We start from the raw sequence: 14,134 nt of genomic DNA, 5'->3' as shown, positions 1-14,134 counted from the left end.
GGAATAGGTCCAGGAGGAGTCTGGAAGCCCCACAGCCTGTGGCTTACAACTCCAAGATTCTAGGGCCACACTTCTCTGATGCTGCAAATAGCTTTCTCCCTTTGTGCCTTAAGTTTCTCACTTGCAAAGTGAGGCTAGTATCTTACACCCCTCCTGGAATCCTTCCTGCTAGAGACTTTTTGATGTTGAGTAAGAAGGTCCAAGGTTACAATTCATCAGGTGGCAGAGATGGTTGAAACAAAAAGGGGAATGATTTTCTTCAGGCTAATTCTAGAACTGTGCTGTTCAGTACAGTGGCCACCTATGCCATTTAAATTTAGATTCACATTAATTAAAGTTCAATAAGATTTAAAAATTCAGTCGTACTAGTTCCTTGGTTACACTAGCCAAGTACTTGTTAGTCATGTGTGGCTAGTTTTTACCATACAGGGAAGCACAGTATAAACATTTCCATCAATAGAAGGTTCTATTGGATAGTACTATTCTAAAAACAAAGGATTTGTTGTAAGAAGGGTTTCTCCGAGCCTGGAACAAGATCCTCTGGACTTGGAAGGCTCTTAATGTGACTGGTAAGAGACTGGAACTCCAGCCAGAAGTTCTGGATGAAGTTTCAAGGGTGGTTCTCCCTTCTCCAGAGAAGACAGCATCTCATCGCTAGTGCAGAGTTAGGACTCCTCTGCCGTCTGCAGATGCCACTTCCAAACAGTGCCCAGATATGGAAGGAACAGCCGTGTGAAGGTCTGTGGAACCCAAGGCCCCAAGAAACAGGTTAAACACATAGGCCCTGTATACTTAAGGTGTGGCCTCTGCCACTGCCACAATTTGAATCTCATTGAACTCTGTGGCTGAGGATAAGATTTCCAAAGTTCAAATGTAAATTATAGGAGGCTCTAGCCCACTCACCAAAAACTGCTAAGCATCCTCTTGACGTGGGACATTCAATAGGGTGTTGTGGTTTTGAGGGGCAAAGAAATGAGTTAGTACCAGGCAATGGAATGGAGGACTCTCTGGAGCTCTGCTTATGAGTGAGGTTTCTGCAAAAATGGCTCTGAAGGAAATGAAAGTATTTGTGGGATGTTCGAAGCCTTCTAAACCTGGATTCACAATGAAATGGATTCCTTTCCTGGATAACTTTGTCTTTAGCATAAGACAGATTTGGGTTCATATCTTGAATTTGTCACATCTTAGTTGCAAATTGGAGCACATTATTAAATCTTAATTTTCTCTCCTAGAAAACATGACTATTAATAACTGCTTCACGGGGTTGTTGCTATGAGTATTAAATGACTGTGTATGTATAATGCTTAGACAAGTTTTGCAAGTAGTTCAGTGATCAACCAATGGTAGCTACTATTAAAGTTATTACTATTACTATCTTAAGAGAATTGTGAACCATGGTAACTTCTAATCCAGGCAACACCTTTTCTCAATATTCAGAATAGCCTCACCCTGTCCTTTTGTTCCCCTGGAGCCCAAGGGGCATGCCCTACTTTTCACCACACCGTATCCTTACATTTAGCAGTACCTCCAGCCCCAAGAGCCACCAGCAGGGTTAAGGAGAGCTCCTAGGTACCTCTGCACTACTGTCATGCATGATAAAAGGGAAGAGTAAGAAGATAGTAGAAGGGAGATAAAGAGTGAGAGCCTGGAGTAAAGGTAAGGAGTGGGAGAAGCAGAAAGTAAGATGAAAAGGAAAAGGAGTGCAAAAGAAACAGAAAGAAGTATATAAGGTGAGGGGCAGCGCTAGTGCCTTGCCTTCTCCACAGCAGACAGCTTGGGGAATGCGCTCATGTGAGTACGGTTCTACAAGGACTTGCTGACACTCTGAAGACCTCTATGTCTCTATGGGATCCCTTCCTGAAGACAGCATGGGGGAGTCTATCTAAATCAAAGCTCGACAGTCTTCCTGGGGCAATCTTGCAGCAAAATCTGAACTTTACCCTCCACTACTGACCAGATTCCCAGTAGCTTCCATTAATCTGTCTTCCTAGGCACTATCAGTCAAGGGTGAACTTCTAAAGAATTCTCTGAGGCCAGAAGCTCTTAGCAACAGGCCGTGCCAACCCTTCCTGGGAGGCATCCTGTTGGCTTCTCTCACAAACACAGCCTTCGTGACCCGCAGGCTGACCCTGCCTGCTCTCGCATCTCCACATTGTTGGTGTTGAGAGGCAGGCTGGATTGCACTTTCAGGTAGACAGAAGGGAGGGCTTCTCTGCTGACCCCTCTTCCTTGAGAGCTGATGCAGCCTTCCTCCTTCTGAGGAGTGAGGTAGGCAGAGCCCACCGGAGACAGTAAAAGGGATGTGCTCATACTTAATGGTGCTTTTCAGAGGAAATCGGAGAAGCAGTAAAGCAGGCAGAGGCCTTGCTGCACACCAGGCCTTCTTAGTCCACAACTTCATAAATAAGGGCCCTGGGTATGGTTACGGCTCACTGGGCTTTCTAGAGAAAAGAGTGAACACTAAAAGTGACTGATATGACTAGGTAAGGTGTTAGAATAACAAATTCTGGCCTTGATTTGGGATGGAATGGGTTCTGGGGGTACCCCAGACCCATGCTTCAAGGTCAGAGGCTCTCTCCACTGTGCACTGCTAACGCCATAAGTTACCCAGTGCTAAGCAGTGTAGTGGAGTGGTTAAGAGTGTCCCAGTGCCACTGAGCGTGAACTGCCAGCATCAGCCCTGGGAGCTAGTGGGAAATGCAAATGAGCAAGCTCACTTAGCCAATCAGAATCCTGGGGTGCGGGGCCAGGGAATCTTGGAACAAGCACCCCCAATGCTCCTTTTAGAAGCTCTCTTTTTATAGTCACATGTCTGGTTTCAGATCCTACTTCCTGATTTCACATATGGCCATTCTGAACCTCTGGGACTTTGGCTGAGCGATCTCATTATTTTGTGCCTCAATTTCTTTATTTCAAAATTGGGGTGGGAAAGTTGAGTGAATTACAATATTTAAAACAATCAGAGCGCATAGTAAGGGCTATGGCAGAGTTATTTGTTGTTTTGCTAATTATTCTATAATAGACATCTAGCACTGTGAAAACCCTAGGAAGCAGTGAAATATTAAAAAGAGTAGGTTTATTCCCTCTTCCATTTGAGTATGTCTGCTCTCATCTTAGTCAGAATCTGGTTGTGGAGTTTCACCCATACCCACGTGTACATAATCTAATTTGGGGCAGATAAAAATAGGCCATAGGCAGGACGGAAGGGGAAATTTTATTTATTTCTGTGGGGCATTCCAGAGGCCAGGGACCCAGGAAGGTCTTTCTCCTTGATATCCTGATTTCTCTCTGCCCCCTCCCTTCTCCCCACGCTCTTGCAGGGCCCATGGGCCAGATGCAATGATCCTTGTGGATGGACAGCCACGCCAGACCAAGGGTGAGCTGGGGCTCTCCCAAATGCTCCACATCGCCAGTCAGATTGCCTCGGGTATGGTGTACCTGGCCTCCCAGCACTTTGTGCACCGAGACCTGGCCACCAGGAACTGCCTGGTTGGAGCGAATCTGCTAGTGAAGATTGGAGACTTCGGCATGTCCAGAGATGTCTACAGCACGGATTATTACAGGGTAAGGTGACTTTCCCAGCTGCAGGACTCAGTCACAGAGCTAGCGCCTTGCTTATATGTCTTTTTGATTGTCCATTAACCCTGTCACTCTGGCACACACATATATACACCCATGCCCAGACATGCACTCAACAGTTATCTTTTGGCCTCTCTTGCATCTTGATATACCTGTTTAGCATGTTCTCAATTGCCCACTCCTCCTTTCTTCTTGGACATTTAACTGAACTGTAATCTGTACATTGCAATAACATATGCATTGTGTTCTTACGTGCTCCAATACTCATTCTTCATGTAAACATACTCATACATGTATATGTATGTGCCCAAACACACACACAGACACACCCAACTTGGTACTATGTTTAATGTCTCCCTACCCAGTCCCAGATCTAGCCTCACCCATGACACATTTTATTTTCTGAAATTATCTTGTGACTATTTAAGAATTACCTTGTTTCCAAAGGTAGATCTTGATGAGAAGAGGAAACCTAAGTAAAGTAATAAAGATGGCTAATACATTGCTGAGTATTATCCAAATGGGCTAGAACAGATGAGGAAAGGAAGCGTTATCTGTAGCCAACTTTGGAGAGAGGACAGGTTAGATCCTAGAAAAACTTCTGATTGTGAGAAGAGCCATCCTGCTCAGTTTTACCTTCATATAGTCATCTGCTTTACATTAACAAGAGTCTTATTTTGCTCCCAGAATCTTTTTTTTTCCCTGAGTGTTTGGAAGTCTTTTTTTCCATGGATTATTGACTGATTCTGATAGTGTTATTATTTCCAGGGAAAGAATGAATGGCCATGAGTGTCACTTATCTCAGTAAGGGGAAATATGAGTGCAACCTGAGACACAGAGATAACTTCTGCAAACGGATTGAGGGCAGATTGCTAAAAAATACAGAAGATCCAAGGCTGGGCGCAGTGGCTCATGCCTGTAATCCCAGCACTTTGGGAGGCCGAAGTGGGTGGATCACGAGGTCAGGAGTTCAAGATTAGCCTAGCCAACATGGTGAAACCCTGTCTCTACTAAAAAATACAAAAATTAGCTGGGCGTGCTGGCATGTGCCTGTAGTCCCAGCTATTCAGGAGGCTGAAACAGGAGAATTGCTTGAACCTGTGGGGTGGAGGTTGCAGTGAGTCAAGGTCACACCATTGCACTCCAGCCTGGGTGACAGAGTGAGACTCTGTCTTAAAAAACAAAACAAAACAAACAAACAAAAAACAGAAAATCTATTTCTGGGACATCAAAAGGAAGAGGAGTTTGGATGGATGTTATAAGGAGAGTGTGGGACAATGTTTTGGAGGTCAAGGGATGTCTTATTCCTTTTCGGCTGTTATAACAAATACCACAAACAGGATAGGTTACAAAAAACTGAAGTTTATTTCTCATGGTTCTGGAGGATGGGAATTCCCAGATCAAGGTGCAAACAAATTCATTGTCTGGTACTGCTTCCTCATTCATAGATGGCCATCTTCTTGCTGTGTCTTCTTCACATGGCAGAAGGGTTAAGAGATCTCTCTGGCAACTCTTCCACATGAATACATTGCCCTCGTAACCTAGTCACTTCCCAAAGGCCTCACTTCCTAACACCATTACCTTGGTGCTTAGGTTTCAACATATGAATTTGGGGGTTGCACAAACGTTCAGTCTATAGCCAGGATCATGGCAGCCATTTGTATCATCTTTGGAGAAGTGAGTGATCATACCATGAGTCAAATAGATATGATTGTGCTGTTGGCCTGAGCATGGTGGACCAGAGGCTGGGAATTTGAAGTGGGTGCAGATCAGTTCTATCTGGATGTTCCTGATGGCCTAAATGAGATCACTCAGACATTAAAACAGATTAGTCAAGACACTTCATTTTAGCAATAGTTTGGAGAAAAATGGAATATTTGAGAAATGACCTTCGTGGTTGGAAAGTGACTTGTTTGTGGTACAACCAAAGAATGGCAGATGATGTACTGTCATGAGAGAATGTAAGATAAAGCATAGAATGTCCACAGCAAGCTGGGCAGCTTCTCTAGCCACCTGTCCTGTCCAGTATCCCCAGGTATGGAAAAGGGGGCATGATGTGGCAGTAGTCACAGACTGATGGCCAGGGCAGACCTGCCAGAAAATATCTAAGAGGAGTCTTTCCTTAGTGTCTAGACCATATTTTTCATTCATTTCCAAGAGAGGCATTGGTGTGGTTACTAAGGGGGGCGTGGGTCATAGATTTCTTAGAGTCTGGCTGGAGCTGGCACCATTTAATTGCCTTTCCACTTTGTTTAATGGGGTTTGCTGGTCTGTCTGATTGTGCTCAGATCTGTGTTGGTGTTGATGAAAACAAGGGATGGCTCATTGTTTTTCTCTGTGAAAGGCAGATGTTTGATTATGCCAAGCTGATAACTACTGACCTCACTAGAGTCTCGGGAAACCATGTCTGACCAGAATGTGCTAACTGGCCCTTCAAACTTACTTCTAGATGTGCACTTAATATTTACTGAATCTGGTTTAAAAGAGGAAAAACAGAAAATAAAAAGATCACATCCCCAATTGATGTTTCTTTGCCCTTGCTTTAACAACTGTGAACTGTTGCTCTTTATGACTTAAAGGGCTGCAAGGAATACATCTATCTAATTTCTGTGGGTGCCAGGGTATATTAGAATTTAAGGAAGGGAGAGTGAGGTGGGAATATGTACACACTACAGGTAACCTCAATTCCTTCTTCACGAGTTCTAAGGGCAATGTTAGCCAAGGCCAGCTAGCTTGAAATGTATATTTTTGGTCCCAAGGAAGTTTGAACAAAAAGGGATAACTCTTACAGTAAAAACACAGCACACCATTGGAAATCTGTGTATTCTACTGATGAGATATTTAAAGACCAGCTTGTGGAATATCTTCATGTTCACTTACTCACAGTGTCCTATTGTATACACCACTCTTCGTTCCCTACTTTTCTGTAAAATGAAAGGCAGAAGTAGATTTGCCTGAAGTCGCATCAAAATGAACCCTGAAGTCTTATTATTCATTTTGGAAGACATTGGAGTGACAATGGAATTCTTGGATTTAGGCATAATCTTACCTGTGTTCAATCCTAATGTGCAACCACAATTAGCAACCATGTAACCTGAATGCATTTTCCCAAACCTCTGTTCAATTTTTCTGTCGTTAAAGTGAGAACAAAAATATTCACTCGACAGAGTTGTGCTGATGTTAAGCAAGTTAATTTGTATAAAGAGCCTGTAATACAATACTTACTGAATAAGCTCTTATTTACATGATCTTACTAGTTCCCCTCACATCCATGCCAAGACAACTCTGTGGATAATTTTATTTCCATATGCAATTCCTGGGACAGAGAGAGGGTCTCCCTGACCACTAGAAGATAAACTGGATCATGCAGCTGCTCCAAAGAAGTAGGATCTTTGCATTGACCACCTCAGGAAAATGTCTTTCTTCAGGTTTCAACATGTATAGAAATACTGGGTCATCAATACTTGCCTCTTCGTCTCATAAATGTTTATAGGGTCTTGCTCATGAATCCTAGAGCTAAGGCCACATTTGGGTGATTTATGTAAAACTTTTTTGTTCAGTATACATCGGCTGAGGCCTTGGGGGAAATGCTCTGATTTGTCAGATAGCGAGAATACTGTGAAGGATTCTCTCTGTGAGATGATATCCCCAGACAGGTTTGTACCTCTCTGCTGTCACTGGTTACTGAAATCAGTTGGGCCTAAGAGTTTGTCAGCTTCTTATGCCTAATACCACTAAGTGCAGATAATCCAGGCCTCTGTGTGTGTGTGTGTGTGTGTGTGTGTGTGTGCGTGCGCGCACGCGTGTTTGCCTGCCCAGTGCAGATTCCAGAATGTGCATATAAGGGCAGGGGGAGAGATGGAGATAAACTCCTCCTTATAGTCTTTCTTTTTCATTCTTAATTTATTAAAATGAAGAGGCACCATCTGGCTCATGCAAAAGTGATATGCAAACGATTTACAAAGGTGAACTGCCTAATTTCCTGTTACACATTTAGAGAGAGAAAACAAACATTCCCACACCAGAGCACCAGAGCGATTTGTTCTCTCTTCTTAAGACATTCATAATGACAAACACCTTTTCCTTCTATGAATCACTGACTCAATGCTTCCAAGATTACCTTTTCACTGGCTTTCACAAGGGCGGGCTTTGGGTACCACTATATCTTTCTAAGAACATCAGAGAACACTAAGAAACTGGTAGTCAAATCTAGAATTAAAGTTTTGAATGTCCTGAAGGGGAGAAGGTTGAGATTTCAGAATACAGATGTTTTCAAATGTTTTGATTTGGGGAGAGGAGTCAATACACTGAGATCAGGGAGAAATGGAATTCGGGGGGAATGGGATCCAACTAATCTAGAGCTCCAGGAGTGTTCCTTTCTGTTCACCCTGCTGTCCTGTGTACCTGTGTGCTGTCCTGTGTGACAGTACTTGGCACTTGTTAGACACCTAATAGAAGTATGAATGAATGAAGTCAGAAAGGGAATTTAAAATTAGGAAATAGGTCACTCCAGACCAAGAGAAATCTAGACAGATAACCAGATGCTCACTAAGGGGAGGTGAGCCTTGGAGATGATGTGGAATGCAGCAGTAGGCAGCAGGAGCAAGTCTTATCTAATCAAGCAGTTCATTATCCTGGGAGAATGTTCAGAGGAGGAAAATGAGTGATGGTCTGAGTCAGGGATGACCCACTTTAGGTTCTGGTAGAAGACAGAACTGAGTGTCTAGGACATGATGGGGCAAGTATGCTAAAATCCAGGTGGACACACAGGTGTGGGTCATAAGCAAGTCTGGCAGCAGGTAGTGAGGCACTGGATTCTAAGCTGGAGATTCTGGGTCAGGATTCCCAGAAACTCCTAGAAAGACAGTAACAGTAATCATTAGGAAGTGGGAATCATTTAGAACAAGCCAATCTTATGGGAAGAATATTCGATTTTATGGATATCTTCGCATCCCCATAGCAGAAGAAAAGTTGCAAGTTCTTGGACGCACACTGCCTTGGTTTGAATCTCTGCTTCTATAATTCCTGACTGTATGAACTTTGGCAAGTTACCTGTCCTTTCTGTGCCTTCAACTGTAAAATGGAGCCAATATCCCCTATCATATGCATTTTCTGTAAGGACTAAGAGTTAATAAATATAAAGCTCTTAGGATGATCAATAATCAATAAATATTAATTATTGTCTTAGTCTGTTCTGTGTTGCTATAACAGAATACCACAGAATGGGTAATTTATTAAAGAAAGAGATTTATTTCTTATGGTTCTGGAGGCTGGGCAGTTCAAGATTGAGGGTCCTCATCCAGTGAGGGCCTTCTTGCTGTGTCATAACATGGTAGAAAACATCACATGGCAAGAGACCAAGAGTGGGCCAAACTTGCTTTTATGATAAACCCACTCTTGTGATAACAAACCCACTCTCATGAAAACACCATTAATCCATTCATGAGGGCAGAGCGCTTCCGATTAATCACCTCTTAAAGTTCTCACCTCTCAACGCTGTAGCACTGGGGATTAAAGTTTCAACACTGGATCTTTGGAGGACATTTTCAAACCCTAGCAATTATTGGAGCTAAAATATGAATGCTTTCTCCGATTTCCAAATGGACAAGGCTTACCTAGATGTATTAGTTAAGGTAAGTCAACTGCTGTAACAAATAGATACTCAGGTATATAATGGTTGCAACAGAAATAGAAATTCGTTTCTAGGTCACATAACAGTATGAGTAGGTGAATTCACTGGAGGAGTAGTCCTCTGCTCCACCATCGTTCAGGCTCATGGAGCTCTACCCTTTTCCTTGTGTGGAGTCCTTGGTCATGCTAGGCATTTATGTATGTTCCAACCAGCTAAAAGGAGAAACTGGCATGAAGGAATGTGTGTGGGATGTTGTTAATAGACCTGGCCTGAAAGTGGGGACTAATCACTTTCTCTCCTGGCAAGAACCCAGTTATATGACCTTCCTATTTAAAAAGGTGGCTGAGAAATGGAACATAGCTGTGTCCTACATAGAGGAGAAAAAACACGAATTGTACTGCATAACTGGCAATCTCTGCCAGAGTTAAGGATGAAGAAAAACTACATTTTCTTTTAACATTCCATCCCAACAGCAAATCATCCCATATCCGATGATTTATCAGGAAAGATAGGCCAAGCCGTTCTTACTTTGTATTGCTACTCCAATCCTGAATGTGGACATGGTTATTTTGCAAGGCCCCCTTTTCTATTCTGCTTGCAAACTCTTGGTGTCCCATGCTTTTGTAAGCAATGGAAGAGCTTGGTCCCACCTGTCATCTTGGTGCATTGATTCATCATCCAGGAGAAGAGTAAATTCAAGAAACTCCATCCTATGAATTGGGTGGGGGAAAGAAACAATGCTCCAAATCAAAGGGAATATACGTTAATAGATAAGAAAATACATCTAGAAGAAAAACAGGGAAGAAATACAAACTAGAGCAGCTTCTATTCCAAATCCATGATAGTAAAGGAGCAATCCAGAGCTTGTCCAAATTCTAACTGAATCCATCCAGTATTGTCTAAAGAAGGGTTATGTCCTTGACTAAAAGCCTGGGTTGTTCTCCACCAGTAGGTCAAAGGATGGGGGGAGGGGCTTGAGAAACTCTAAGACTTCCTAAAATTATATGAGCAATATTAAGCGGGGTGTTGTATTTCATTTTTTGTTTTTTGAAGGTTCAGGGCTTTTGAGAGGATCCTAAAGATATTTATGGCCCATTGACTTTACTGGAATGAATTTCCCAGCATGTCAGTCCTGAGAGAGCAAGACAGAGATCCAGGGAATGTACCAATATGAGAGCTCTGGAGGGCAGCCCCCTCATTAGTTTAATGGGAGAACCTGAGGTAAGAGCAAAGCTGAGGTTTATCAGATGCACTCTATGGTGCCTTCCAGTTTTATGATCAACAAGAACATTGACTGATCACTCAGTCACCAGAGCTGACAGCCTGAGGCTCCTCTAAGTCTTTTTGACCAGTTAGTTCTTGGCTTCGAGTCGGGAGAAGCTCTTAGATGAAAGTCAAGTGGTTGGCAGTGTACTGAAGAGAGCTAGTGGTCTATGAGATAACTGGTTTTAGGTAATTTTAAAGGTAAAAACAAAAGCTAATGATGGTAATTTGAAGCAACTGACTTTTAGGACCACAGGGTTCCACCATGCTTTCTACTCTTCATTGGAACTTTGGGAATCTCACTTAGTAAGTGGCACCTGTCTTCCCTGCCCAGATGATGTGTCTGAGCCCACTGAGGCAGAGAATCCAGGCAGATGAAGATTATAAAGTACACTTGAATAATGATAGAATTGTTGCAGATGGTGGTTTCAGTGTGCAGTAACAATGGGTTTTTTTTTTTTTTTAAACCGAGTCCCCATATTAGACATTCCAACTCAGTCATAGCAGCCTGGGAATATTGCAGACTTTGTTCTTAAGAGGCAGAAGTTTTGCTGCTCATTTCTCCTCTTTGTAGGGAGAAGATGCTCATCAGAAAGGGGAAGGGGTTGTGACCCCCATGCCCAGTCCCCAGAATCAGACAAATTCTTTCTCCCAAGGGGTGAGTTTAAGACTGGAGAGCTGTCCCTTCCTTAGACCTGTTACTCCAATAAGGTGTCCCTCTGGTTGGAAGCCTGAAACAGTGCAAAGAGGAAGGGATCTGTCACAACTCTATTCATGTCCACATAGACAAGCAGCTGCCAGCTACATTCAGAATCATATAGTTCCTTCCTCTGAGGCCAGGAGTAGGGAGGCTTGACCCCTAGCTTAACTGGTGCTAAAGGATTAGCAGCTAGGCGTACTAGTTCTTGAGGGATGCTGACCCTGTTTGGAGAGGGCTTATCCAGATTTGTCCCTTTGGTTTTAGCCATTAGGTGCTCCTAAGTAGACCCAGGCACCAACGAAGAAGAAGTGATGCTGGCTGTCAGGAGATGAGGGTCTTTCACTGGCTGTCCAGTGACCAGACTCTGTTTATTGTGCTTGATTCTTCCTTTGCTGTTTTTGAAATATCCTAATAATCTTTAACCATGGTCCTATTTATATAGAGGAGAACAATGGAGGAGAGTTGTATTCCATTCCCAAGGAAGTGGTTTTCCCAAATTTTTATAATAAAATTTTATTTGAGAGTAATTTTAGATGTACAGAAAAGTTGCAAAAATTGTGTAGAGAATTCCCATATATCCTTCACTCAGTTTTTCCTCCTGTTGACATCATATGGAACCAGGGTACCTTTGGCAAAAAATGAGAAATTAACAGTGACACAAATTATTAACTAAACTACAGACTTTGTTTGGATTTTACCAGCTTTTCCACTAATGCATGTTTTACTGTCTCAGGATTCACTATGGGATACCAAACCAATCTTATTTAAGGGCAGTTGGAACTACTGTGGTCAAAGCAGGGGTAAGGGGTTGGATCCCCCCATTGCACACAGTCTCTCCTTTGATACCCTATGCCCTCGATGCACCCTTAGGAGCCTCCAGGTTTTCACAGTTCAGATTTCTGCAACAGAGATAGGTGGGCTATAAGACGCCCTCTTGCAATACCAATCCCAGAGGTGCTGAGAAACCCTATTTTGTGAGCAAATTGTAACTTCAGATTCTTACAAAAATCCTTTAGAACTGTGCAGTCTGGTGCAGCCATCTTCATACGGCAAGTGGACAGGGCTGGAGTTACCTTTCTCTGCTGGAGTTTAGGAGTCTAGAGGAAGGTATGGGGTCTTCTTAAATTCCCAGCCCTAAACCATGTGTTTGTGCTCTTCTTCAGCTTTGGGAGAGGGTGCCCTGTGCTAATCAGGAGACGTGGCTACAGACTGGAGAGACTTCCAAGTGGGACTCAGAGCTTTAGTTGCCTGAGCATCTGCTGTAGGACTGGGTGTCGTGATATGTACATCTCAAGTGAATTTTGAAAAACAACTTAAATGCTAAGAGCTATTAAGTTGTACAAAGCTGCAGAGGGAATGAACACAGAAGGAGGTGTGTGGGATACATTTATGCTAATTATAAGCATTATAACCTTATTTCCTTGATTAAAGCCAGTAGAGCTGCACACTAATTACGTACAAAATATCAGTCACTTTGGAATACAAAAGTCTGTTGAGGGACGGGGCTGATATTTAGGACATCTTGGTCTCAGTGCCAGTTCTGTGTCCATGTTCCAAATCAGAAATTTGACTTTCATCTCTAAAATCTGGAGTTTGGATTCCAGTCATATGATCTCTTTGGGGTTTTGCCTTCTATGGAACTAAGTTCTGTGTGTAATGATAAGTGAGAAGGAGCCTTGATTTTTTTCGGATAGGAGGGAGACATGGCCAAAGGTATAATAATAACGTCAAAGTTGTGTTAACCAGTCTTTACTGTTGCTTCGACCCTAGACCTTAGCTATTCCACATCCCTTTTTTCCTTCCTGATAAAATAAAATAACAAACTCCAGTTTTGAAGCAGGTTCTTCTACATTACCTGGCTCTAGTTTAGTTTAATTTCTGCTCTGCCATCTTCTTCCTCTTTGAGATATTGAGGATAATTGGCCAAAATTCACCCTGGTGGGTAGAATAATTACCTGAACTGAATTTCTTTGTATTCTTCCAGGGATGAGGATTATCTAATTATTCCTGTCGTATCTGCACTCCCATACCTCCATCCTTTCTAGACCATTTTGTACTTTATTTCAATATGGTGGTAATGCTAGGGATATCTACCTGCAACTCAGGCATTCTGAAAAGTATAGAAGTGAACACAGAAAAGAATCTGGTATTTTCCACCCTGAGACACTCCAGCAATCTAGAGTGAAGATGACCTGGAGAGCACATGATGACCAGGAGGTTGAGGTGCAAAGAACCGGACTCTAACAATGAAGTCATGAAGTTATTTTGTGAATTCTCCCTGCAAAGGCCTGAGAATATTAGTCCTGGGAATTACCCTCCCATTTTTGTTTATGGGCTCTTGGCAGCCAGTGACTAATGTGGGAACTAGAATGCAAGAGTAGAAGCCAAGAAGCCTAGATTCAGTCTCTTTGCCATGACTCCTGACATGGAACAGATCCCTTTCTTGCCCAGGACCTGAGTTTATCATTTGTAAAGCGGACATTTCTCATCTTTCTTCTACACTGTTGTGAGGCTTTTCATCTTTTCACAAGTGCTGGCCACACTGATAGTATTATTGTCTGCTGCTGCATGGAAACTAGGTTGAGAGTTTGTGGGAGGTACTCAACTTTCCTCTTTAGATACATACATGGCTTCACTGCTTCTTTTCCTGGACTGGGGCTGAAAGGACTGAGTCCCAGTTTAGTCACTCGGTTTCTTTGATGACATTGTCTTTAGATCAGTGTTCTTTACCTCAACTCCAGTTAACACTTGCCTCTCATGAGGTTAAATTAGATGCTTAGTTTGCAAACACATTTGCTAACCCTGTCCATGTTGGTTTATTTCCTACCCTCATACCACACTCCCTAGCCATTAGCAAGGCCCATGTGAGAGGGATGGAATTCAATTCAATTCCTTGTCCATGTGCTAAGATGAATAGAACACAAGGAAATAAAAATCTCATGGGGAATATAAGAACAGAT

At 42.7% G+C, this 14,134-nt stretch overlaps 1 protein-coding gene across 13 annotated transcripts in view; it reads left to right on the top strand.

The window, feature by feature from the left end:
* Positions 1-14,134, top strand: part of NTRK3 (neurotrophic receptor tyrosine kinase 3) — a 387,811-nt gene that overhangs the window by 329,769 nt on the left and 43,908 nt on the right. For all 13 annotated transcript variants that reach the window (XM_015453348.4, XM_073996654.1, XM_045395950.3 and 10 more), the window contains one exon: positions 3,321-3,564. In XM_015453348.4, the coding sequence (XP_015308834.2) occupies positions 3,321-3,564 (244 nt within the window). The remainder of the gene's footprint in view (positions 1-3,320; positions 3,565-14,134) is intronic.

Source organism: Macaca fascicularis, chromosome 7, assembly GCF_037993035.2.
Source record: "Macaca fascicularis isolate 582-1 chromosome 7, T2T-MFA8v1.1".
Classification (NCBI taxonomy): domain Eukaryota; kingdom Metazoa; phylum Chordata; class Mammalia; order Primates; family Cercopithecidae; genus Macaca; species Macaca fascicularis.
This window is presented reverse-complemented; position numbering and strand designations above follow the sequence as displayed.